At 35.1% G+C, this 23,188-nt stretch overlaps 2 protein-coding genes across 8 annotated transcripts; both read right to left on the bottom strand.

Moving 5' to 3' along the window:
* Positions 1-1,089: 1,089 nt before the first annotated feature.
* On the bottom strand, positions 1,090-3,679 carry LOC133294518 (outer envelope pore protein 16-2, chloroplastic-like). Its single transcript, XM_061493203.1, has 7 exons — positions 3,413-3,679; positions 3,208-3,259; positions 2,855-2,932; positions 2,338-2,369; positions 2,140-2,173; positions 1,842-1,909; positions 1,090-1,613 (listed from the first exon to the last, which is right to left on the bottom strand). The coding sequence occupies exons 1-7, from the start codon at positions 3,542-3,544 to the stop codon at positions 1,470-1,472; spliced, it is 540 nt and encodes a 179-aa protein (XP_061349187.1). The 5' UTR covers positions 3,545-3,679; the 3' UTR covers positions 1,090-1,469.
* A 1,373-nt stretch (positions 3,680-5,052) lies between these two features.
* Positions 5,053-22,824, bottom strand: LOC133294448 (uncharacterized). 7 transcript variants are annotated; one of them, XM_061493102.1, is made up of 24 exons: positions 22,539-22,824; positions 19,194-19,274; positions 18,269-18,368; positions 18,046-18,130; positions 17,901-17,950; positions 17,516-17,595; positions 14,781-14,840; positions 13,554-13,653; positions 13,382-13,459; positions 13,005-13,072; positions 12,838-12,906; positions 12,686-12,763; positions 12,504-12,599; positions 10,843-10,913; positions 10,162-10,239; positions 9,959-10,052; positions 8,714-8,812; positions 7,720-7,937; positions 7,515-7,629; positions 6,895-7,026; positions 6,699-6,815; positions 6,525-6,667; positions 6,330-6,434; positions 5,053-6,244 (listed from the first exon to the last, which is right to left on the bottom strand). In XM_061493102.1, exons 1-24 carry the CDS (start codon positions 22,581-22,583, stop codon positions 5,713-5,715), a joined length of 2,694 nt encoding a protein of 897 aa, XP_061349086.1. In that variant the 5' UTR covers positions 22,584-22,824; the 3' UTR covers positions 5,053-5,712. The 7 variants fall into 7 exon arrangements, 4 of the variants coding, with proteins under 4 accessions (XP_061349086.1, XP_061349088.1, XP_061349087.1 ...); XM_061493104.1 differs by having other exon boundaries at positions 6,336-6,434; positions 6,525-6,634; positions 6,708-6,815; XM_061493103.1 differs by having other exon boundaries at positions 5,054-6,244; positions 6,525-6,634; positions 6,708-6,815.
* Positions 22,825-23,188: the final 364 nt, after the last annotated feature.

Genomic DNA, 23,188 nt, shown 5'->3' with positions numbered 1-23,188 from the left:
ACTATATGAGGCTCACGATCAGAAGATCATCTTTCCTGCTCAGAATGTGCAACGTACTATAACAGTCAGCAACACCAAGGGTTCACCTTTATCCACTCCCATCAGCGGTGCTTCATATTCAGGCAGTGGCGCCTCTTCCACCGGTTCCACTCTCATTCGCCGTAATGACGCATTCACTTCAAGCCATCGTTACAAACAATTATTCACCATCCAAGCAGTGAGAAAAGAGAACGTCGACGAGGCGGTGATGGACAAAAGTGAAGGAGAAGCGAATATTGAAGATGATTCAATTACTTGATGTTGAATTTACTCTTGAGGACAAGAGTTAGTTTAGGGGGAGGGAATGTTACGATTTTTTATTTTTTTATTATTTTCTGAATTGTTGGGTTGCTTTTATTTCAACTAGGGGTGTCAAAACGAGTCGACACGACACAAATTCGACATGACACAAATACATCAATACTAACACGACTCATTCGTGTCAAAATCTTCAACACTGACACGACACAAATTTTTTGCGGGTTGACACGACACGACACGAGTAACACGCAAAATAAGAGTCAAAATGATAATTGACAAAAAAAATTAAAAAATGGATCGATGTTAAAAAAATAATAATAATAAATTAAAAATAAAATTATGTATAAAAAAATACGGGTCGACACGAACACGAGTACATCAACACGAACACGCACGAATTTTTTTGCGAGTCAACCCAAACAAGAATTTTTGTATCGTGTTGCTGGTCACCCATATTTCAAAACCTATATTGACACCCCTAATTTCAACTTTCCTAAATTATAGGTTATAGTTATTAGTGGTGTCAATATGGCTGATGAATGAAAAAATAAAAATAAAATACAAAATTGTCGGCATGCAGGGAGGGAATCAGTTATTGAGTTAATGTTCCGAAACTGGATATAGTGAAACCACCACGTACTGCTTGTTAACAAAATGTGTGCAAAGAACTAAATAGGAACTGAACAAACAATTCAAGAACGGACTTATAAATGCAAAAATAAAAGGGAATAACATAACATCATGTGAAATTTTCTTCATTAATGATAATTAAACGCCACCTATTTAATGTATGTGAAGAAAGAGATAGATACAATCTTCACGTGAAATTTTGACATGATAGCATCCACTCCCAAAATAAAATGACAGAATGACAAGAAGGGTATGAAACCACAGCCGCGCCTCACCTAAGACCAAAGTTTCAAGGGACGGTGAGCCTAAATGCCAAAAAGCATCATGTTTTATATAAACTAAGTTGTTAAAATTAAATTGTCTGTCTCTCCTTGTGGTAAGCCTCTGACAAGGAGGTGATTAATGAGAAGTACAAATTCAAAAGGAAATCCTTGCAAGTTCATCTTAAACATGTACCAGTAACTGTCACAATTCAGACGACAAAAAAAAAAAAAAAGGTTATGAATCTCAACAGCCATATTTAATAACAGGGCACCCATTTAGAATATCCCAGTTAGAAGATTTGCAGCTGTGGAGATTGCAGCTCCAGTGATAGCACATTGCATAATATGTTCATGAGATGAGTCTTCTGATGTAAGTGCAAGTGTCGCCCCCGTTATTGCTCCTGCAACTGCGCTATTTTTCTGCATCAAACATAATGAATAATTATGTAATTTTTTTACTGAAATACGAGCAACAGAGTACTTGCCACTACACAAATAATAGAAGTAGGGACCAAATAGCAATTGAACTATTAAATATCTAAAAATTTCCTAATCTTCATGCTAACAAGCATGTATTGTTCACACTAGTGAAGAGTGAAAGTTCCTTTTATAAAGATGCACTATAAATTTTGTCATTTAGAACATTACCCAGTCATGAGCTCCACGAGCTTCCTTCAGCCCATATGTGAGTCCTGAATATATTCCTGCAGCCAATCCTGCATTTTAGAAAAATCTGTAAGGATCATTGGTCATTCACACAGGGACAATTTGCTTTAAAACCCCTTGATCAATGGAATAGGACTAAACATAGAACATGTGCACGAAGAAACTAGAGAATGTAGTCATACTCAACTTTTCCTTGCAAATTTGGCATTTATGATTTATTACAAGACTAAAAACATTCACTAATCATTAGCAAATTAAAATATTATATATATATCATTACCCCATTGAAAGGACTCTTTTCCGGTATTCTTCACCTGAGGAAGGAAAAAAGACAACAATTAACGGAAAGAAATAAAGGGTCACCTAATTTAGCACAGATTGACATTACAAGTTTACTTTGGAACATTAAGGCGATAACCATTTGTGAAGGGTTCAGGTGGGAAAAGTATTATATATTGTTCAAAGTTTATAAACTCACCATGGCCTCAAGGGATTTGCTGCTGGTCTCTCCTGCATGTACAAAACAAAAAGAGAAACAAATATTACTATTTTCCCAACTTATAGCTTCCCTTCCCAGCCGAGCTTCAAATAAAGTATAAAGAGATTGACATCCCATAAACATGGACACAATGTTAGGAAAATATTTTGGGTGCTCCATGACCAGAGTACTCGGTACTCCTTTAAAGTAACACTTTTACACTATCCTTGTCTTTATATTTATTTTCATCCATATCCCATATTTTCTCATTTTTGGGCAAGGAGTATGTACTCCAAGACCACATAAAATGAGATCGTTATGGGTTAAATGATAATCCATTATAATAAGTGGGCTTGATACTCATCTTAACCCAAAATTTGAATTCACAACATACAAAATTTTTGCCTTTTTCTTTTTTGGAGGAACAATATATTTGCTAATTTCAATCAATTTCAAGATTCATATTTGCGTACTCCGAACTGATTCAATCAATGGGGCCGAGTAAAGTTGCAAGTACCTCTAAGACCAGACAAACGGTTTTTCTTGGCGCCAGAAACTTCTGGAGGCATACCGCCAGTATTATCAAGGCCGGTACCTATATGAACCCATATCATGCATGCATGGACAGAAATAATAAATAACGATTAGTAATTCCAATATAATAGGTCACCATTCCCATGAAAAAATTGAGTCATTTACATAAAAGAATAATGTACAAAACATATTAACACACACACTAACACATACACATGTAAAAGAAAAACATTAATTGTTATTAAAATTTAACCCCATTCCTATATATCTGCGTTTATAATGATGATTTGCAAAATTAAACTGAAAAAAAAGCAGCAGATGGGGAAAGCATTGCACCTTCAACAGCTGTGAAATAGGCCTCACGGGAGATAGCTTGAACCGCTCCTATCTGTAAGAAATTAAGAAAGACATGATCAGCTAGCAACTAGAAATCCTATCATCCTATGAGAGTGAAGAGAGTTAACTTTAACATTCAAACATGATTAACTTTTCACATCACACACACGCATGCACATAGGAGAAAGAGAAGGTTTGAAAGTACCCCAGCAGCTTTGACAAAGCTCTCAGCTATGCGGTTGAGAAGAGGGTGGCCAAGTTCGAAGAGCCCTCCTTTATTAAAGCAACTAAGCTCATCCAACAAAGATCGTGTCTCCAAGTTGCTGCTGCTGTTCATCTTATTTGATTTTTTAAGCACTTAGTGTGAATAAACCCAACAAAATTCTCGTTCAAATCCTCTCTGATTCGCACTTAAAGCAAAAACAGATGGAGAAGAAAGAAAGAAGAGAAAAAATAAAACTATTATTAGTGAAAATGGTTACAAAAAGAGTGAGATGAAGAAAGTGTCCACAAGGTACGTAACATAGTGGGTTGGAGAACACGTGTTTCGATGACCCACACGTGGATGTTTCTAAATTACTAGAACGCGCAGTTGGTGGCATCACATTTGCAACAGAATTGACACATGTCTTTTAGTATCACTCGAAATCCGATGATGACGCTTGAATTCTGCTCACTCGTGCATCTTAACTACAAGTACTAATACTAGCTACTTGCGAGTTGCGACCGAGTCGTTCCCTTCGAGGCTTTGATCGAGCCACAAAATCTCTATATCAAAACAAGTTAAGGAGGTGTTTGGTTGAAGTTTTTGAAGACGATTATCGGTAATCTTTCTTTGGTAAATGTAATTATCACGTTTGGTAGAAGGAATAAATTACGATTCCTGGATATCTAAGGATTACCGGTAATTTGATTTATAAAGAAAAGTCACTATTCAGATTACCAAAAATAATATGGTAATTCGGAATACCAGTCAGAATACCAAGTAAAGGGAAAACACAACAATGAATTTTGAGACAAAAATATCCCAATACACATAAAAATCTAGACCCAATCTATCAATTACAAAAGTAAAAATAGTTTGGGGTTATTTTTGTAAAATAACCTCATATTCCAAATCATATTTCGTTCTAAACCAAATATAAAATCAGTAATTTTTACCCAATATTTTCTGTAATATTTTGACGAACCAAACACCTCTTTCGTAAGATTCCAAGCAAACTCAATTTCTATTAAATTCCCAGTAATCATGATTTCCGGTCACCAAAAAATTTCTCTTGAACCAAACACACCCTAAGTGTAATGTTTAAAGGGGAAGATATCTTTCTTATCTATTTAATCTTCTCACTCTTATTATTTTTTTTATCACAGTTAATTATATTTAAATCAAGGGAATTATAAATATCATATTACATAACATTTTATATTATATCATAAACACAAAAAGATAGATCTTTTTTCCTGTAGAACTCACATATTTTTATTCTTATAATATGAGAACAAAATGTGTTATGTAATATAATACTCATATTTTTTTTATTACCATTGATTTAAATATTATCAACTGTGGTAAAATGATAATAAAAATAGAAATATTAAATAGGTAGCCAGCCCAATGTAACCGTTGATAAACTTAAACTCTACTTTTTAGACAATCTCTTGTTAGATACGTTTGAATTCTATCTATAGTTGTTAGCCAAAAGTAAAAAAGCTTTTATTATCATTTTACCACATTTGATAATATTTAAATCAATGGTAATAATGGGGGAAATACATCCGTACACGGTTTGAACCTGACTCAAATAAATACATCTGTTCCTATTAAGGATAGAATAGTTTCCGAAGATGGAATTTTTACATTGCCAACTCTTAAGTGAGGAAGTATTTAGCACGTGGAAGAAGTGCATGAAAAGTTCATTGCATACGTAACAAGTTTAATTGAGATTTACAACGGGTGATGATTGTGAAAAATTGGCCTAGAAACTCACTGCACATATCCCTATTAACACATCCACCACCAGAAAAAAGGGGACAAAAACACAAGAAAGCCTGAGTAGGGCAAGATATTAGCGCCCTCTATCACCAAGTTAAAATAATTAAGAATTACGATAATATGATCCACCCCCACCAGCACCCTGGATCCGCCGGCGGAAACTACGTAAGTAAATGAGCTGGACGATGTAAAATTTGGAATGGGGGAAATACACAAAATTATTGCTCAAGAATGTTATACAAAAGCAACAAGTCAAAGCTCAAAGCCCAATATAGCAGACTGAAGGATAGGAGAAGACTAGACCCACCCACGTTGCCGTATTTAATAATATCTTCCCGCCTTATAGTGGCACTGTACAATATCTCCTTGGGTCCTCGAAGCAACGCATAACCAGAAATTTACCTCCTTGTAGGTAAAATTCCTTTGTCTCAAAGCTATATAGCTTTGGCCACCGGGCAAAATCCATACGTCAAATAGAACAATCTGCCTTCCTGCCTAAGGATTCTAAAAATTCACGATCCATTTACAGCCATCTCTGTTGAGGATTTTGGGGGAACTAATGGACGTTCCTCTCCACCCAACTGTATGTTATCTGATGTGGCATGCAAGCAATCAGAAAAGCTTCTAGAGGCTGCAGTTTCTTTCTCTACATGGTTATCTTCAGCTGATGTGATGCAATTATTAGAGCTGCTTCTAGAAACATTTTGCCCCTCTTCCTGATTGTTGTCTTCATTTGAGCCCATCCTTCCCTCAACTGTTCGAGCACCTGTATGAATGTTGATTGCAGTTTTCTTACCAGGTAGCCCAGTTTGGCTCAGTGTTGAACACAAGGCAGCAAAAACACTACCTCTAGCCTTTGGATTCTTTGATAACTTCTGCTTCTTCACAAGTTCAGGCTCCATATCCTTTGAAGGCAATTTCCTTTTTAGCCTGAGATACTCCATTGTCCCTTCATCCTCCTCAGATGCTTCTGGCTGCTTCCTTGGTGGTGGCTTGTAGTCTTCATCATCCTCATCATCATCATAGTCAACAAGAGACCTTGGACTGAAAATCAAGATGAACACATTACTTTATAGAGCATATACTTCGGAAAATTGAACAAATCAAGTAAAAGGAAACATAAGTCTACCTTAACTGTGAATTGCTTGCAGCGACTCCATTGGATAGAATGGGTTGTTGGTGTCCTTTCTCATTACATGGAACAGCAGATGCGGAGGCTATATCCTCCTCATCACTGATCAATTCACCAAAAGTTAAGAAACTCCAAGCTAATTGTATAAGAAATTGAAAATCTCCTATTATAATTAAGAAATAAGATATGTACCTGTCCTCATTGAAGTAGCGTTCCTCCTCTTTATCCAGAGCACGCTCATCAATTCGTCTTCGAAGGTCCATTACAGTAGCAGCATCTTTTGTCCCACCACTATCCAAACACTGCAAGCAAGCATGTATTCTCAAACCTAGGTGCTTATAGCCCAGAAGTCATGCAGGTAAAAACAAGATTTACCTGCTCGTATTTTACTTTCAGTGAGTTTATAGAAACCAAATACTCAAATTTCACCAGCTGCTCCCAGAAAGAATCAACTATGTATTTCAGTAATAATTTCAGATTTTCCTACAAGAAACATCATCATTAGTGTAACGTTGCTTGAGGCATCTAATATCCACAATGAATACTTGATAAAGATTGGCACCTTCCGAATGTACTCAAAAAGTTCAAGAACAGCAGAATTGAGTAGATTGTAGCGATTGCCATTAGCAACAAAAGCATCTACAATCGGTTTGAGAACATTATTCCTAACAAAATAATTTATCAGATGCTCATCCTGCAGTTTAACACTCCAGACTGTTAGATTACTGCATGTAAAGCAGCCAAATGAAAACTGCTTCTATAAGGAATAACATTTATTTTGGTAATAACAAGGATGATGAGCTCCAAAATAATACTTAGTAGCTGAAAATAAGATTCCTCGAGAAGAAAGAAACTGCAAAAGGCAAAAAGTCGAGCACAAAATATTGTTCTACAAAATTCTAAGAAAGGGAACTAATTTATAATTCTGGGGCAAAATAAAATGAGAAAAAAGTTTATTTTCAAACTCAGGCAAAAGCCATAGTTCCATGATACAGTTGTCATGGTTGATGCCAATACCATAGCGGGAACCCCAAAATTGGCACACATTCTGCCAGAGCAGCTGCTATTGACAAAACTGAGATACCTTAAAAAGTATAAATATCCTTGTTTTCTTCAACCCAATTTGTATTTTCCTCACAATTCATAACAAAATACAGTATCTACATAAATGTTAAAACTTACATGGCGGGAGAGAATAGTTCGAATGAACCGGACAGCACCAACAACTAAGTATCTTTCTGCTCTCCGTGTCAGTAGCAAAATGTTTTCAATGACATTATTAAGAAGAAAGTTGCACCTAAAAACAGCAAAGAAATATCCATGATCACAATTTTCATTATTAACAACAAAAGGTCAATTTTATTACTGCAGAGCAACAAGCATATACTTTATTCTGTATGGGTGATGTAGGACGCAAAAGCATAGCAATTCACATATGTTTGATAGTATCTCCGGCTTTGTCCCACTCCGACACTGAACTCTTCGTCCAGGACCTAGTGATTTGCCACTTGCATCGACAATATTTTCTGAAGGACAAGATGCTATTATAACTTCGATAAGTTGACCCAAATGCTTATCAAAGAAGATGTCAATAATTGTGTCCCTCTGTTGGATAAAAATAAAACAATCAACAAAACAAGTCCAGGAATACCTATCTTACAAACATAAAAAAGACTTCCACCTTACGTGAAACTTTAACTGACAAGTTTTTCGAACAATTCAGCAGATATATTATAAAACACAACTCACATTCAAATTTTATACCTGCACAGACAAACTTAAATACGTTGATCTGACATTTAATTCTAACTCGCAAGCATTTTCAACAATGAGTAGATATACTATAAAACAAAACTCAACATTCAAATCTAAACCAGTAAAAGAAAATTCAAATGGAGACGCAAGATGCAAAACTACCACAAAGTGAGAAAAACAACTACCCCACCCCCAAAATAATAAATTCAAGAAGATAGCCGATAGCAATATCCAACATAGACAAAGAATAACATCAACTGAAAAGATTAAATATTAAATGATAAAGAGAAAGAGATTCACGATTTAAAACTAAATACAGCTATAATAAAAAATGTGAGTAAATTTGTAAAGAACCACTTCAACCCAAAACCTTAAGGTGTTGGGTGAGGGTCTTGTTAATGGTTTATATTATTCTCTATTAAATTCAAAACAACTCATATCCGGATATGAAACAGGAGTAGATAAATTATCAATCAAAGATTAGCTTTCTCTCATACGAGCAAATTAAGATCTACAAAAGAAATAAAAATACAAAACATATTTTAGTCAAGACTAAATATGGTCATATCAAAATAAGTTACAAATACAAGGTCAAAAATTGAGAGGTTCCAGAAATTAGCAGGAACCTGTGGTCCAGACAACGTGCATGAGTCCAATAAACTGCGAAGAATCTCAAGAAACTGACAGTGCATGTTCTCTCCAAAATCTGTTATCATTCCTTTAACCTGTACATGATAGCAAAACTAATAAATACATGTTGGACTAGCTTTACCAAAAAAACATAACCAGATACATAACAGATCAACTAATAAATGTTAGAACCTAGAAAGCATTCATAGATTTTAATTAGTTCCTAACATAGTAGTCAACTCTGGAGAATATGTGATAGTTTCAATAGATTAAGGTCAGAGTCAAAATTTGGAATAGATTTTTTGCCAATTCAGCACTATAAGGTCTTATGATGGGAACAATGGAAGATATTGTACTACAATGAAGTAATGTTTTAAGCAAGACTTTGGAAAAATTACAGAACTAGTTTACAATTGTTGAAGTTAAAACTATCTTCTCTAGTTATAAGTGGTAAATGGTTTGAAATCCTAGCATTATTTTATTTTATTTTTTGAAAATATTCCAATCGGTTCATCGCTTCGCGACTAGTCCAATTCGGGACAGGTCCATGATTAAGACTTTAAACCTCTCCCAAAAGTGGTACTGGGAGGATCGAACACATGCTCTCACTCCCACCTCTTTAGCTCCCATGCGCCAACTAAGCTGCCACCATTTGGTAAATCCTAGCATAAAATTTGATTTTGAACAACTTCACCAACAAATATTGCTTGGCGAATATTTAGGATAAGTATTGCTCGGTGATTCTTCTCAGTTCCTGACTAGGTCCCATAATAGAGATAGTTTTCTTTTGGACAAACCCATTAGGAACTCCAAAACTCCCCATAAGTTCAAATCTTTTGTCTGGATTGCTGTTCTTAATAACATTAACACTAATGAAATACTACAAATCCCATGGTTACATTTTGCAGTAACTCTTACATTCCCAAAACAGTTTATTTCAATCTGTATTTCCTTTCCTTTGGCTCTCAAAATCAACTTCTACCAACACTAACTTATGTCTTGTATTCATTCCTTCCAGTAATACATCAGTCTTACTATCACAGGCTACAGATCCCAACCACATATTCATCCTACAACAGTGTGCAGCAAGATTTCAGACTAGCAGACATTTATACAAGGAGACAAGCGAAACATCCCACTAATCAATACGATTGACTTATTGCAAGGTTATTTGATTTCTGCTAATTCTCTATACATACATATCATCTAGAAAGAATATGCGAGTCGCAAACAAAACATACCAAAAGTCCTAGAAGTGTTATTCCTTCCTGCCGAACAACAAAGGATCGCAGAAGATTAGGATCCTGATTCATGAAGAGAATGAGGATATCTGTTCTGCAATCATCACAATGCTTTCCTATTAGTAATTAATCATAAGAAATGTAACAAACAGAACAGTCAACTGAGTTTTATACAGATCAAACTGACAAAGGGGAATCAATACCCAGTTAGCACAAGCATCTTGTCTTGACTTTGCAAAACATCAGTGACAATGTCAAAGATGCCTTCATTCATTAGATCCCTACAAAGATTCAGAATTTGAAACTAATAATCAATGGGATTCAATAACTCCCTGAAGGTAGAATAACTAGCAAAACAAAAATAATAAGGATGGGCTAGGACCAATAATTGCCACACCTAATCAAACCAAGCCCCTCCAAGTTTACACCCGCAGGCCCAAGAAGCCCAAGCGAAGACAGTTCTTCTTAGGATAGGGTAGTTAGAAGAGAGAGAGAGAATAATATAATTAGGAGATTTAGTAGATATTTCGTTTCCTTTATTTAAGGAGGTAGTTATGTAGGATGTTTATGTTTTTGTTTTACATTTCGGTTTGGGATTTTTTTTCTGTTTAAGTAGGGGAATAATTATCATAGGAAGGTATCGTTAATTCTGGTTGGTTTGTGTGAGGCTGGACTAGGGGAAACTCTCCATAGCTGGGAACTTTGGTTCTTACTTTTCTTTTGTATTTTTCTCTCCTTAAGATTGGGTAATCTAATCCTATCAAATTCTGCCTAAACAACTTAAGAAATAGCATTTGAACAACAGCAACTGATTTTTAAATTGATGAAGGAAGACAAGCAGCAGAACAGGCAGTGTCAAGATGTACCATCCCAATATAATTTACCTAAAAAGCCGAAGCTGCTGCACCATCTGTAAGCTCTTGCTTAAACTACAAAACTCATGTAAAAAATAGACCTGTCCATCCCATAGAAGAGGCAAAATATATTTAGAATAAGAATCAGTAGTATGGAAGATCATGAGCAACCAAACAAGGCAGCATCAACATTTAACCACTATAACAATACAAGATAGGAAGAACTCCACAGTAATATAAAACCTCAATATATGAAATTATTTACATTCAAGATTCATTTTGAAAGAAAGTGAAGCACTTCCCCTATTATAATAGCACTAATTTGCTCAAGTATCTACCAAATCACTCTGTTATGGTTCATCTTAATGTGCATGACTTATTTGGAAGAAAACAAAAGATGAAGAATAAACAGAACATTTCATCATTTGGTTTTGTTCTACAGTGATGATCGGTTGATAAAAGGAAGTGCTACTATTCAAAGAATTCCTTAAAGCTAAGGTAAAAATGAGAGACAATATGAATGCATCCCTTCTGATTAAAAAAGTCATTTTAAATAACAAGGGTATAATTTATAAAAACATATTCTATTCACGGTTTGAACATCACAGTTTGATACATTTAAATTGAAAACTAGAGTATAAGTGAACTTCGATTAAATTAGGCTTAGTTCAGGGAAGCACAAGCAGTATTAGTGTATTAAATGAAGTTTTAAACTGAAGCCCAAGGAGATTTTATAACAGTAGTAGTTACCTTGATCAATGATCAAGAACCTGACTCAAGATAAGCAATCTATTACCGAAAGTTTGAAACAAACCTATTGATTTGGGAACAAAAGTGAAGTGTACGGGAAAACAGAGACCATTGATTAGCATAACCATGTACTGGGATTCTATTTCTTCTAAAAGCAAAATTTCATTAAATGGAACCATGTGCACAGCATATATGTAAATAAGCTACATCTCCAGGCAGGGGCAAATTTAAGTTATGAAATTACTTCATCCTGAAAATTGTACAGTATCACTGTCATGGCTAAGTTTTTTGTGATGAGGGTTAATAATAGGGATGGAAGAGGAAAGGATGGGAAGGGAAAACAGTACGATCCGGTCCAGCAAATGGTTTAGAAAGGCGTATGACAGAAGGAGAAGCAAGGGAATATTGCATAATGTTGAGTCAGCAAAAGTTGTTAGCATGGGAGGTTAGTTGTTGAGAGTCACATTGGATGGCATTGAGTCACATTGGATGGCATTGAGTCACATTGGGGGAGCTGATTCTATTTAGAGAAGGGGATCATCATTCTAAAGGGTATCTGGAATCTTAGGCTTGGGTTGGGATTGGGAGAGACTAGAGCCTCTCTAAGTGCTCTAGAACTATTTTACCTTTCTATTTCCATCTTGTATTTTCTTGAATTTCCATCCCTGTATTTTTACTATTTTGTTCAGTTCAATATCAAATTTCTTTGTTCTGTTCATTTTCCTTTCTGTTCTGATTGGTACTTATCAGAACAGTTACTCATATTTGAGAGTTCAAGAATTTTTTAAGGAGAAGGGAATAATTAACCTTCCCATTTTCTATCCCTATTAATCATCCAAATAAAAGGGAAGCCAACAATTCTCCATTCCATCTAAATATCTCTAAAACTTCCATGTATATCCGAAGAGAAGCAAACAAAAGCAATCTTCATCAAGACTTACCAAGTTCTTCTTTGATTCTTGAGAGGTGGCAGGCGATTTTAACCTAGCAAACAACTCCTGGATAAATGTAGTGTCGTCTTTCAATAGAGAAAGAACCTAAAAAGTAACAGAGCAGTCAACAATAAATCTTAACACTCCTACATTAAATGATATGTCTTCATTTTTCATTGATCAAATCTTACAAAGGCATTGTTTGCATGTATTATGGAGTTAAGATTTGCACCAGTAGCCTCATCCAAGACTCTAGCCAAAACAACATCCTGAAAGTGAGAAGGTAAAAATCACATTAAAGAAGAAAGCAAGCACAGATAAAAGGCCTAAAAAAGAATCAAACCTTCAAAAAACCAACTCTATATGTCTGGTGTATCTTCGACAACACAATAGGATCTTTTATAGGTATGGCCTACAAGAGAAAAAAGATAAAACACCATGAGCTAAAATTTCCTGGATCTACCTACTACCTTGCCACTCTCCCAAAATAAAAGAAATAACAAAACACACCTCCTTAAAAACAACATGCTCCTTCAAGAATTTACGATGATGCTGAACACAAGGAACCTCTGGATCATCTGCATATAGCCAAAATAAGTGGATCAGAAGTCTAAAAAAGTAGAGGTAAAGAATGGAGAAATTAAAATGAAAGCATCTAAATCAACAACATCGACTAATTTAAACCTCTATTAAGCAACTCTAAAATGAAAGCAAGACATCATACAACATTTTTAATTCAGAAGGGTTTACTAAACAGAGAAATTATTAAATAAAAAACACAAAATAAACAAAAGCAGAGAAGTAAATAAAGATATATGACATAATGGCTGAACATGAAAATCTCATTTCATTTAATTGAAAAAATAATTTCTCAAGAATGCACTTACACTCAAGGGCACCAATAACGTCCACTATAAGTTCATCACTAAAAATTCTCTCGAAAATTGATGGACTATTAAGCAAAACTGCAAGAAAGTAAACATATCATGGGAATGAATAAAGGCATAAATGACAAAATAGGGATCCAAATCAAAATGACGTAAAAACATGAATACTGACTGATCCCTTTGAGTATTTTGAAAATCATGTGAAGGCCATCCATATTCTCCAAGTCTTCACAAACTCTGAATACTTCCATTAGCTTCAGAAAAAAATCTTTCTGCATTTTGAACGCAAATTAAAAAGGATGGACATAAAATAGACAAGCAGAAAAAATATTTAGTTTACAAAGAGTCTATTAGGCGCTCTGCCAAACAGATGAATATGTGATATGCAGGCTTCAGAATTAAAAATGAACAAAAAAACCACTATATAACCAAGGTTATGATGCAAACAAGATAGACATTAGTAATTAGCCAGAAAGCATGGATAAAACACGTGGCACGGATACAATACGAAACAGACATGGACATGAGGATACGGCAAATTTTAAGAAATATACGACACGACAAATCTGTAGTCCAACATATAAAATAAGTATAAAATTAAAGTAAAAAAAATCTTAAATCAAAAGAGAGTTTCAATGTTTTAGAAACTTGCATGAGTCATTGTAAACAAAATAAAATGCTATTACTTATCTAATTATTTTGACATGCTCATTTGTATTAGTATACAAGTTCAAAAAAATTATAAAATGAAGCTAGGAATATCCAAAGTGTCTGTGACTAGAGAAGAATGGAAATTATAATATTACATATGGAAATTATCAGCATAACCAGCATCAAGATGACATATGGCCCAACTCCGATAACATGAACATTCATAGCATGACAGACACAATACTTCACGAAACATGATTTTTTTCCTTACAAATAACCTCAAATTTTATATGATATACAGTAATAAATTTCTCCAAATTTATTTTCAGATAATGTTTGCTTACCACACAAAAATGAACAACACATGCAAAGAAAATCTAGAGTTAAACACAGTGCACAAATGAGATTTCTTAGATGGCTTACATACCACCACAGAAAGCTAGGCAACAATTTATTGTATCTAATGTCCTAAATGCCAAGACAAGCGAATGAGTTTGCTTATATATCAGGATAAGAGTGTCCTAGGTCTACCGTAAGCAGCAGCATACTCTCCATAGCAAACATGGTTAAAAAATCTTGAAATTCTTACTAAAAAAAAGGACAGGTTTGCAATCAAAAGATAGAAACTTAAAGAATGAGAAATCTATAACAACTTGAGAGAGATCACCAAATAGTGCAGAATGAAGGTCACTGGCCTACCCTATGAAGACAGAACATGCACAAATACCAGAGGTTTATGTTAACTTACATCACTTAATATTAATTCCGTAAGCCGCAACTGATCTGCAATGCCACTGTCAACCAGAGTCTGCAAACCCAAAAGTAAAATGGATGAAAATATATTGAAGTTTCATGGATAAAAGTGAATTCTTTTAACCCAGTACTCAAATTCAACTCATTCCCTGGATGTAGAATGAAACTCATCAATAACTAGAATTATGAAATTGCTTTTTATTAATAAAAATGAAGAGAAAACCAACATCACACTAGCATAACAAAATATACACAAAATGTTAGATTATTTATGTACAACAGCAGGATTCAAATATCATCACAGCCAATACAACAGCAGAATTGTGGATTTATTTTTGTTCCAGACCATAAGTGTGAAGCCAAAATGCCTACGCCTCACCATTTTAGGTGACAATAAGGCTGCGGAAATTGGACCGGAGGCGGAGTCTTTAGCAACTGTTGGTCCAGGAAACGAGGCAGTGGATGCAGTTGATGGAGAGTTCAAATGGATGGTTTAATCGTTATTTTCTGCTCCCAGGATAACCCCAAACCCCTACAAAGACCGTGAAATTGAAGGGTGAAATTACACAAAAAAAGTCTTCTTGTTGATTGACGGTGGACCTAGTCATAATTTTATCAACCAATCTCTTGCTCAAAAGCTACATTTGACTGTAAGTAATATTGAACCTTTTGAGGCTCGTTTAGTTGATGGGCTAAAAAGGAGTTTTACGGGGTGTTGTTGTGGGGTTGCGGGGGGAGCCCATGGTAGGAGGAGATCCACCATCAAAAGGCTAGGCTACGAACTATCTATCATAAGTGGGTTCGGACACCACATCTCAATCCAAAAACATAAAGCATTAGGTCTACGGGTCTTTCCACTTATATAGTCCCCACTTAACACATTTCTAACCAATGTGGGACTTCATTACTCACTTGGATTCCCATTCCAACATTCTCCCCCTAAAGTGTGAGTCCTAGGCCCACATTCATTACCCCTCAAGCGGAGGCTTCTTCGAGTATTCATGGGGTTACATCAAGGCTTAGCTCGACTCATCAAGACTTTGGCTCCTCATCATGGGTTTGGAAGGCTGACAAATCAGAATACTAACCACCATAATCTCCAAATACTCACTACTCACACAGGACAATCAACCATTGGCTCTGATACCAATGATAGGTAACGGGGGGAGCTCATGGTAGGGGAAAATCTACCATCATATGGGCTAAGCTACGGACTCTATCATAAGTGGGCTCTGACAACATATCTCAAAAAAAAACCTTAAGGTATTGGGTTTATGAGTCCTTCCACTTATATGGTCCTCCCTTAGCACATTTCTAGCCAATATGGGACTTCATTACTCACACTTGGATTCACATCCCATCCTTCATTACTCACACTTCCTCTTATGTTGTGTTACCGTACTTTATAAGTACTGAACTGTATGCAGTGTGTGAATTAGTGATTTAGTGTTAGTATGCTTTGTTAGTTTCAGATTGGTTAGTAGGTTGCGCTTTGCTGTCATGCTGTTAAAACCGTTGACCATGTACTTAAACTATGTAATCTTCCTTTCAATAATGAGATGTTGATAATTTCTGTTCTGCCTGTTACCTTCTGCAATCCAGTACTGCACAAGCGCAAGAAACACATGGAACTGCATATATTTTATGTTCAAGAGGAAGTTCTTATTCAGAGCTTGATTGTTGCTCATGTTACCGCTGATGATCAGCTTGCTAATGGTCTGATTAAGTCCCTGTACAGGTTTTCTAGTGTAAGGGACAAACTCGGTGTTTGATCAGTTTCAGTTGACTCATTCACCGTGAGTTTGAGGGGGACTGTTAGAGAATGTAAGAGTAGCTAGTTAAGGTTGCTACACTCATTGTAACAGAATGACCTAACTAGCTCTGACAGCTACTGTCAGTAACTGCCTCTGAATTCAGTTGAAACAGTTCCCCCCAACAGTGTAATTGAATCTAAAGCTGTATAAGTACTTGATACTGTGTAAAAGTTCACCAGTTCAGAAATAAAATTTCTAGTTTTGAGAGCCAAGCTTTAGTTTCTCTCTCTACTAGTTTTCTTTAATTTTCCCACAGCTTCCATGGTCTCTCTCCATGTTCATATTCAACAACTACATACCCTAGTAGTCTTACTTGGTCATATTGAACTTTTTCTGTTTCACTCATGAATGTAGGCCTATAGGTCACCATAATAAATCATGTGTCTATTTCTCTTCTCCCCATTCTGTTTGTTCACCTGGTTTAACATAATAAAATATAGAAAATACAATCCTGAATTCAGATCAGTTCAAAATCTTATCCTATTTCTCATTTCTCAAACCATCCGAACAACACTTAACAGATATTGCTTCTAATGCATGCCCTACCTAGCTCTTGATGAATGTTATTAACACAAGGTCCAATCCAGAACATCATTAGCAATACCCCCAGGTCATTCAACCAAAACTGATATCATAAGTAGCTCAACATGCCAATCAACCAAGAGTAAGAAGATTTATTAAACAAACATTATCACTACAAAAATGTTGTTCAGGAAATAAACTCTCTCTGGGGCCTTAGAAGAAGCTAAATCACTCATTGTTTCAGAATTTTCGTATGTTGAAAACAAAAGAAGCCACAGCTAATCTGACTAAAATTGATTCTCCAGACTGATGAAAACAAATGGACAATAGATATAATGAACTTGAAAAATAATAAAGAAATAAAGAAATAAAAGGTTAAGGCATATGCCCAAACCTTAAGAATCAAAGGAAGTGTTGATAGCTCAACAGCAGGCAACTCCCTTAACTCACTGTTAACACTGTGGAATGACTCATCTGAAATATAAAACAAAAACAGTCAGAGTTAATCTATAAAATAGAAAACAAGTTGATTAGGCGCATAAAGCAAAAGAGATGGTCAAAAACAGTATGTAAATAGCGCACTTCAGCAGAATATATATAGATAGATAGATAGATATTCTGCCACAGGAGCTAATGACCAGCTCTGAGGTATTAATTTTCATAGATGATCAAGTTAGCAATCAATTAATATGCAACAAAAAAGAATCCTCATTTAGCAGACACACAAGCACATCCAACATACAGAAGTAATAATGAGATTAAAAGTTTCCACTACTTACTATTTAAAGAACTAAAAATCATATTCCTCTGCACAGTACAAATATGGTCCCTGAATGAAACAGGCATAGTAATTAGTCTCAATCCACAGAAGTAGGAACAAAACACAAGATATGATTTAATTAAAAATCACTAGCGATTTGCTACCATATGTAAGAGCACCCGCTACTCTCTTGAAAGCTAAGTGCCAGTTCAGTAGCATATTCCGGATCTCTCCATGAGATGATTGTATCTGAGGAACAAAAGCATCCATCAAACTGACAAAGGCAATGAACCCAAGTATATTTAAAGCATAAATGAATGACAGTAACCCATTATATATATATATATATAGAGAGAGAGAGAGAGAAAAAATAAAAACTATAATTACCTTCTTGCTTCCTGTAAATATCATCAGAACTGATGCGATGCAAAAGTATGGTCTCATTGTCTTCTTCATCATAAACAATTAAGCCCAGCTCTTCTGATCGCTGCATTAGATTTATTTATTTTTATTCATTTTAAATACAAAGAATCTCAAAAAAAAAAAAAAAAACCAAATATAAATGATATGCATTTGCATAGGGTAATATACCTATTGACCACCCACTTTTTGAATACTCAAACCATATTAGCTCTAAATGACACAAATTTGATCATGGTGAACAGGGAAGACGTAATGGTAATCAGAAATCAGAAGAAAGCAGTGCTTAACAGTAAAATTAATATATTAACCAATTCTTAAGGAGATTGTCTTAAAAATAGATAATATTATAAATTTAGAGTAAATACCCTTTTTGGTCCTCAGCAAATTTCACGATGTCCGCTTTAGTCCCTAGCAAATAAAAAGGCCCATTGTGGTCCCTAAGAAATTCAAAATGGACCCATTTTAATCTTTTTGAGGACTAATATGGATCTTTTTTGAATTTGTGAGAGACCACAATTTCAACTAAACGGGTCTATTTTGAATTTTTTAGGGACCACGATGGACCTTTTTATTTGCTAGGGACTAAAGCGGGCATCATGAAATTTGCTAAGGACCAAAAAGGGTATTTACTCATAAATTTATAATTCAAAAGGCAAAGATAAAAGCCTCAAAGCATGCAAAAAAAAAAAAACATGAAGGGAAAGTCAAGCAGATGTATGTAATAGGCATGTCAATCAAAAATGACAGCTTCAACAACAACAACAAAAGTCTTTTTCCGCTAGGTGCAATCTAGTACATGGATCAAGCAACACCATTGTGTTCTGTGACTTCTATCATAAACCAATTCTTCATGTAACAAATGACAGTTTAACAGAAAAGATGTACAAACCTCCAAATAATCAACAGTGACATGTCCAGTACCCTGGTCATCCCATTTCCCATCATCATTCAGACGGTAGACCTTAACACGCTGAAATCCAATTAGAAGAGAAACTAAGTAAAAAGTAATCAGTCATATATGCCTCTAAACTACTGATAATATCAATATAGAAGTAAGCTTATTAAGAACATATTCCATGTAAGAATTCCAAAACCCATAAATTGTATTATAATATAAGTAAAAAATAAATAATAAACTAAATCCACTGATACTAAGCAGCCCAACTGCTGCCTATATTAAAAATAGTTATTATTCCTGTGATTGAATCACTGAAATCTAAAGAATAATACATTAACTCAGCCATCTTTTTTCTTTTTTCTTCAAAAACAATTCAGAGTGGCAGGTTGAAGGAATGTAAAACAACTACCAGCTACAAAAAAGATCAAAACAAAAAGTGGCTTCTATGAGCCAACAGAAATAAGAATGACCCAACTTCCTATTTCTCTTGCATTATGATTGGTAGGAGCAAAATCAGAAGAACAAAATGGCAGAAATGAAATATAAACAGGAATTACAAGGTAAATAAACAGAAGTTTCTTTCCAGGATGATAGTAATTAATAAATGAAAAGGACAGGAAATCAGGACTATCATTATCATGTATCCCAAACACAAAATCATTCCATTCCCTTGGCTTTTAGTTCTAAAGACCAAGTGGAATAATGTTATTCGTAGGGATGGCAATTTTCAACACGACCCGCTCGCACAACAAGAACCACAAGGCAAAAAAATTGTGTTCAAGTCAACCCGTTTTCAAATTCGTGTTGTGTTCGTTTGGCAAAAGCTAACACGGAAAAATTTGTGTCGTATCGCGTATTAACCTGCGAACCCAAAATTGACTTGCTTTAATCTTCTTACAAGTTATTCGTGACTTATAGTGTCATGTCAACTCGTATAATAAGCAACACACTTTGAGGTTGACAGGTTATTCGTGTCATGTCATGTCAACCAACATAATAACTTATAAGCAACACACTTTGAGATTGCGAGTTATTCGTGTTATGCCATGTCAACCTGCAAAATAAGTGGGTCATGTTCGTGTCGAAGGTTTTAACCTAATTTCAAATTCGTGTCATTTTCGTGTTGAATGTATTTGTTTTCATGTTGAATTCAAGTTGTGTCGTGTCGTGTCGACCCGAATTGTCACCCATAGTTATTGGCTTCCTAATTAAGCAAAAAAAAAACATTGTTTGTGATAATTTCTCTCCAAAAAATTCAAAAGTATCTTTTAAAATTAAGCTGAAAACAGCTAATTGGAAAAAATTGGAAATATTTTAGAAGTTAACCCCAGGAGTCAGAGGAAATTGGAAAGCCAAGAAACATAAATTATAGAAATGCAACCAGAGTCTGAACCTGTCTCAAAAAGAATATCAACACCAGATAGCATAACATCTTCCTTCACGTGTAAGGATGTGATGCTAAAAACCAAAATCTAAGCACTAAAAAGATAAATAATATTACTGCACTTTTACTGCAAAAGCTACTTTATTAGTATGCAACTTGGAAAATTTTGATTGTTGATTAGTACGCTCAAAAAAGCTAATTACTGGCCATTACAGAAAAGAGAAATGAGTAGTAGTAGTTTACATGAAAACATTTAAGGAGATATGAACAACTAAACAAGAATCCAGTTAAACACCAGAAACTATAAAAAAAAACTGGATATAAAATGGAATTTATTTTTAATTTAAGTAGGATTTTACTGATGACTAGGGAAAAGATTGACAAAATTGAGAATGTGCTATCAACAGATGCTAAGACTAATGAGGTATATATTCGTTTTACTAGTTTACTATTCATGTCATTAAACATTATTACAGGCAAGAAGTACAATTTGAATGCAGCAAAGAAAGAAAGTGGTGGCAAATGCAGTACAACAAGCTGCATACAGGAAAAAAGCCAAAGTTATGGAGAGTAAATAAATTAGACATATTTGGTTCTTATAAGTAAGGCTTAATATAATTGAAAGGAAAAAGGGAGAAAGGTGGGTAATACTCACTAGAAAAAGAAAATTCTGGGTAAATTTAGTGACCACCAAGCCTTACAACATGAGAAGACTATAAATGGACCATAGTCTATAACTATGGCACTGCCCAGTGAAATAACAGCAACTTTCCAATTTCTACACCCCACATATTAACATTAATACATAAAAATTTCAAAAAAGAAAAAATATAGAATATCATCCAACCAAAATGCAGCAGAAATCCTAACACATGGCATTAAGAAATTCATTTCTGGCTCAAACAGATCTGTGCTACTAGATCCTTGTCTAATCACTCCAATGCAAATGAGCACGAAATCAATCCCCGATAACCTCCAAGTGGATGAGAAGGTCTGAAGGTAACAACTGAATTCTAACCATTCAATTCAATTTCTAATTTCCTAAAAATTTCAGGGGGAAATTTCTATTAAATTAAATCCAATTATTACAACAAGAATCATATATCTAGGGTGTACATACAATATAAAATATGCATTCAAACAAGTGCACCAACCTACAGCTTTTAAAGATACCAATCAAGAAATCAGGGGCGTACCCTCATTGCTGGTTGTGTTCCCCCACTGGCAAGAGGGGAGGAGAAATACAATACATGTGACTTACCATTTTTGTTCCCACAAAGTCTAAGAAGGTTTGCTCCCAGTATATGATTGATTGGGTAAATTCTAATTTTAACAAATCACAGCAAATTCATTCATTACTCTCAGACTTCATTAAATTCCCAACATAATGTTAAATTGTTCATTGATCTCCTACTTGCTTGGATGATTTAATTGGTGATCAACAACCCCAAGTCTCCACAAGCAGAAAGCATAGAGTCATATTTCAGGGCATAACCAATCCTAGATGACCAAGAGGTCGAATTCTTATGAGACGAACTAGCTCCCATGCACACCAGACAGAAAAATGGCAGTCGCATTAAGACCACCTGCCATGAAAGCGCAATTGATATCGCAACTTCAAGGTACATAAAAGTTTCCCGGCAGATAGAATAAAAGGGTTTGCCTCCACTAACCGAAATTTATGGGTCCGTCACTGGAAAAAATAGATTGCATAAAACATAGAAAATGCCGAAACAAGTTATTTCAGAAACCCACACATGAAAAATAAGGGGACCCGAGTGATAGCTAAATAAAACCAGTCCAAACGAATTAACGAAGTTAACAAGTTATATCAAAAGCCTCCAATAAATTAAATCGAAGCTCGAACTCCAAACAACATCGAATAGCAAAAATCTGCATTGAATAGATTCTAGGACAAAGCTGAACGCTTTCAATTACAATAGAGTACTTGCCTGCATCGAATTAGTATTAGCCTGTGACTTCTCTGGCGCTCCCATCACAGCTCCTCAAAATTCAAAGCAAAAACAGCATACTCAATCTCGGGGGGCCTTCAAATTAGGGTTTTGAGGAGAAGGAGAATGAGAAGGAAAACAATTACAGTAAAAGGAATTAAGTTTGGTCGGATCAACAGGAAACCCTAACCGTCATCGACGTAGCAACGGGAACTTTCTCCTCTCCCTCTCTCTCTCCTCTCTTCTCTCTCCTCTCTCCCCCTTTTCAATATTCTTTCTCTCTGTGCAGGACTGTCCCCAAAAATTAGCAAACAGAGAAAATTAACACATTGTATTAATAGTATGGAATCACATTAATACCCCCGGGGTTCTGCTAAAACTACGAATAGACCATTATCATCAGTGCCCGCGCGGATATATACGAGATTTCGCGCTTCTTTATTTCACACATTTTATTTTATTTTTTGATAACAATTTCACGCATTTTTTTATGGGTTTGATGTTTGTCATTTTAAATGACATAAATTATGTCATTTTAAGAGAGAGATAGACACAGAAAAATAAAAATTATGGGAGAGAAAAAGTGAGTGGTTTTTTTAATTTAAAATTTAAATTTTCTGTGTTTGTACTCTCTTAAAATAATATAACTT

This window comes from Gastrolobium bilobum, unplaced genomic scaffold (assembly GCF_033153095.1).
Source record: "Gastrolobium bilobum isolate Gb01-03AN ecotype WA unplaced genomic scaffold, APGP_CSIRO_Gbil_v1 utg5188, whole genome shotgun sequence".
Lineage (NCBI taxonomy): Eukaryota > Viridiplantae > Streptophyta > Magnoliopsida > Fabales > Fabaceae > Gastrolobium > Gastrolobium bilobum.
Note: the sequence above shows the minus strand (reverse complement) of the source record. Positions and strands in the feature narration are given on the sequence as shown.

Coding starts and splice junctions, on each gene's coding strand:
- LOC133294518 (XM_061493203.1), bottom strand. CDS start 3,544: ATGAACAGCAGCAGCAACTTGGAGACACGATCTTTGTTGGATGAGCTT. Junction 2,933..3,207: donor CTATTTCACAGCTGTTGAAG/GTGCAATGCTTT, acceptor GGGTTCATATAG/GTACCGGCCTTGATAATACT. Junction 1,614..1,841: donor CTCGTGGAGCTCATGACTGG/GTAATGTTCTAA, acceptor TGTTTGATGCAG/AAAAATAGCGCAGTTGCAGG.
- LOC133294448 (XM_061493102.1), bottom strand. CDS start 22,583: ATGGGAGCGCCAGAGAAGTCACAGGCTAATACTAATTCGATGCAG. Junction 10,914..12,503: donor AAGAATCAAAGAAGAACTTG/GTAAGTCTTGAT, acceptor TGGGATGGACAG/GTCTATTTTTTACATGAGTT. Junction 10,240..10,842: donor CAGCAGCTTCGGCTTTTTAG/GTAAATTATATT, acceptor GAATCTTTGTAG/GGATCTAATGAATGAAGGCA.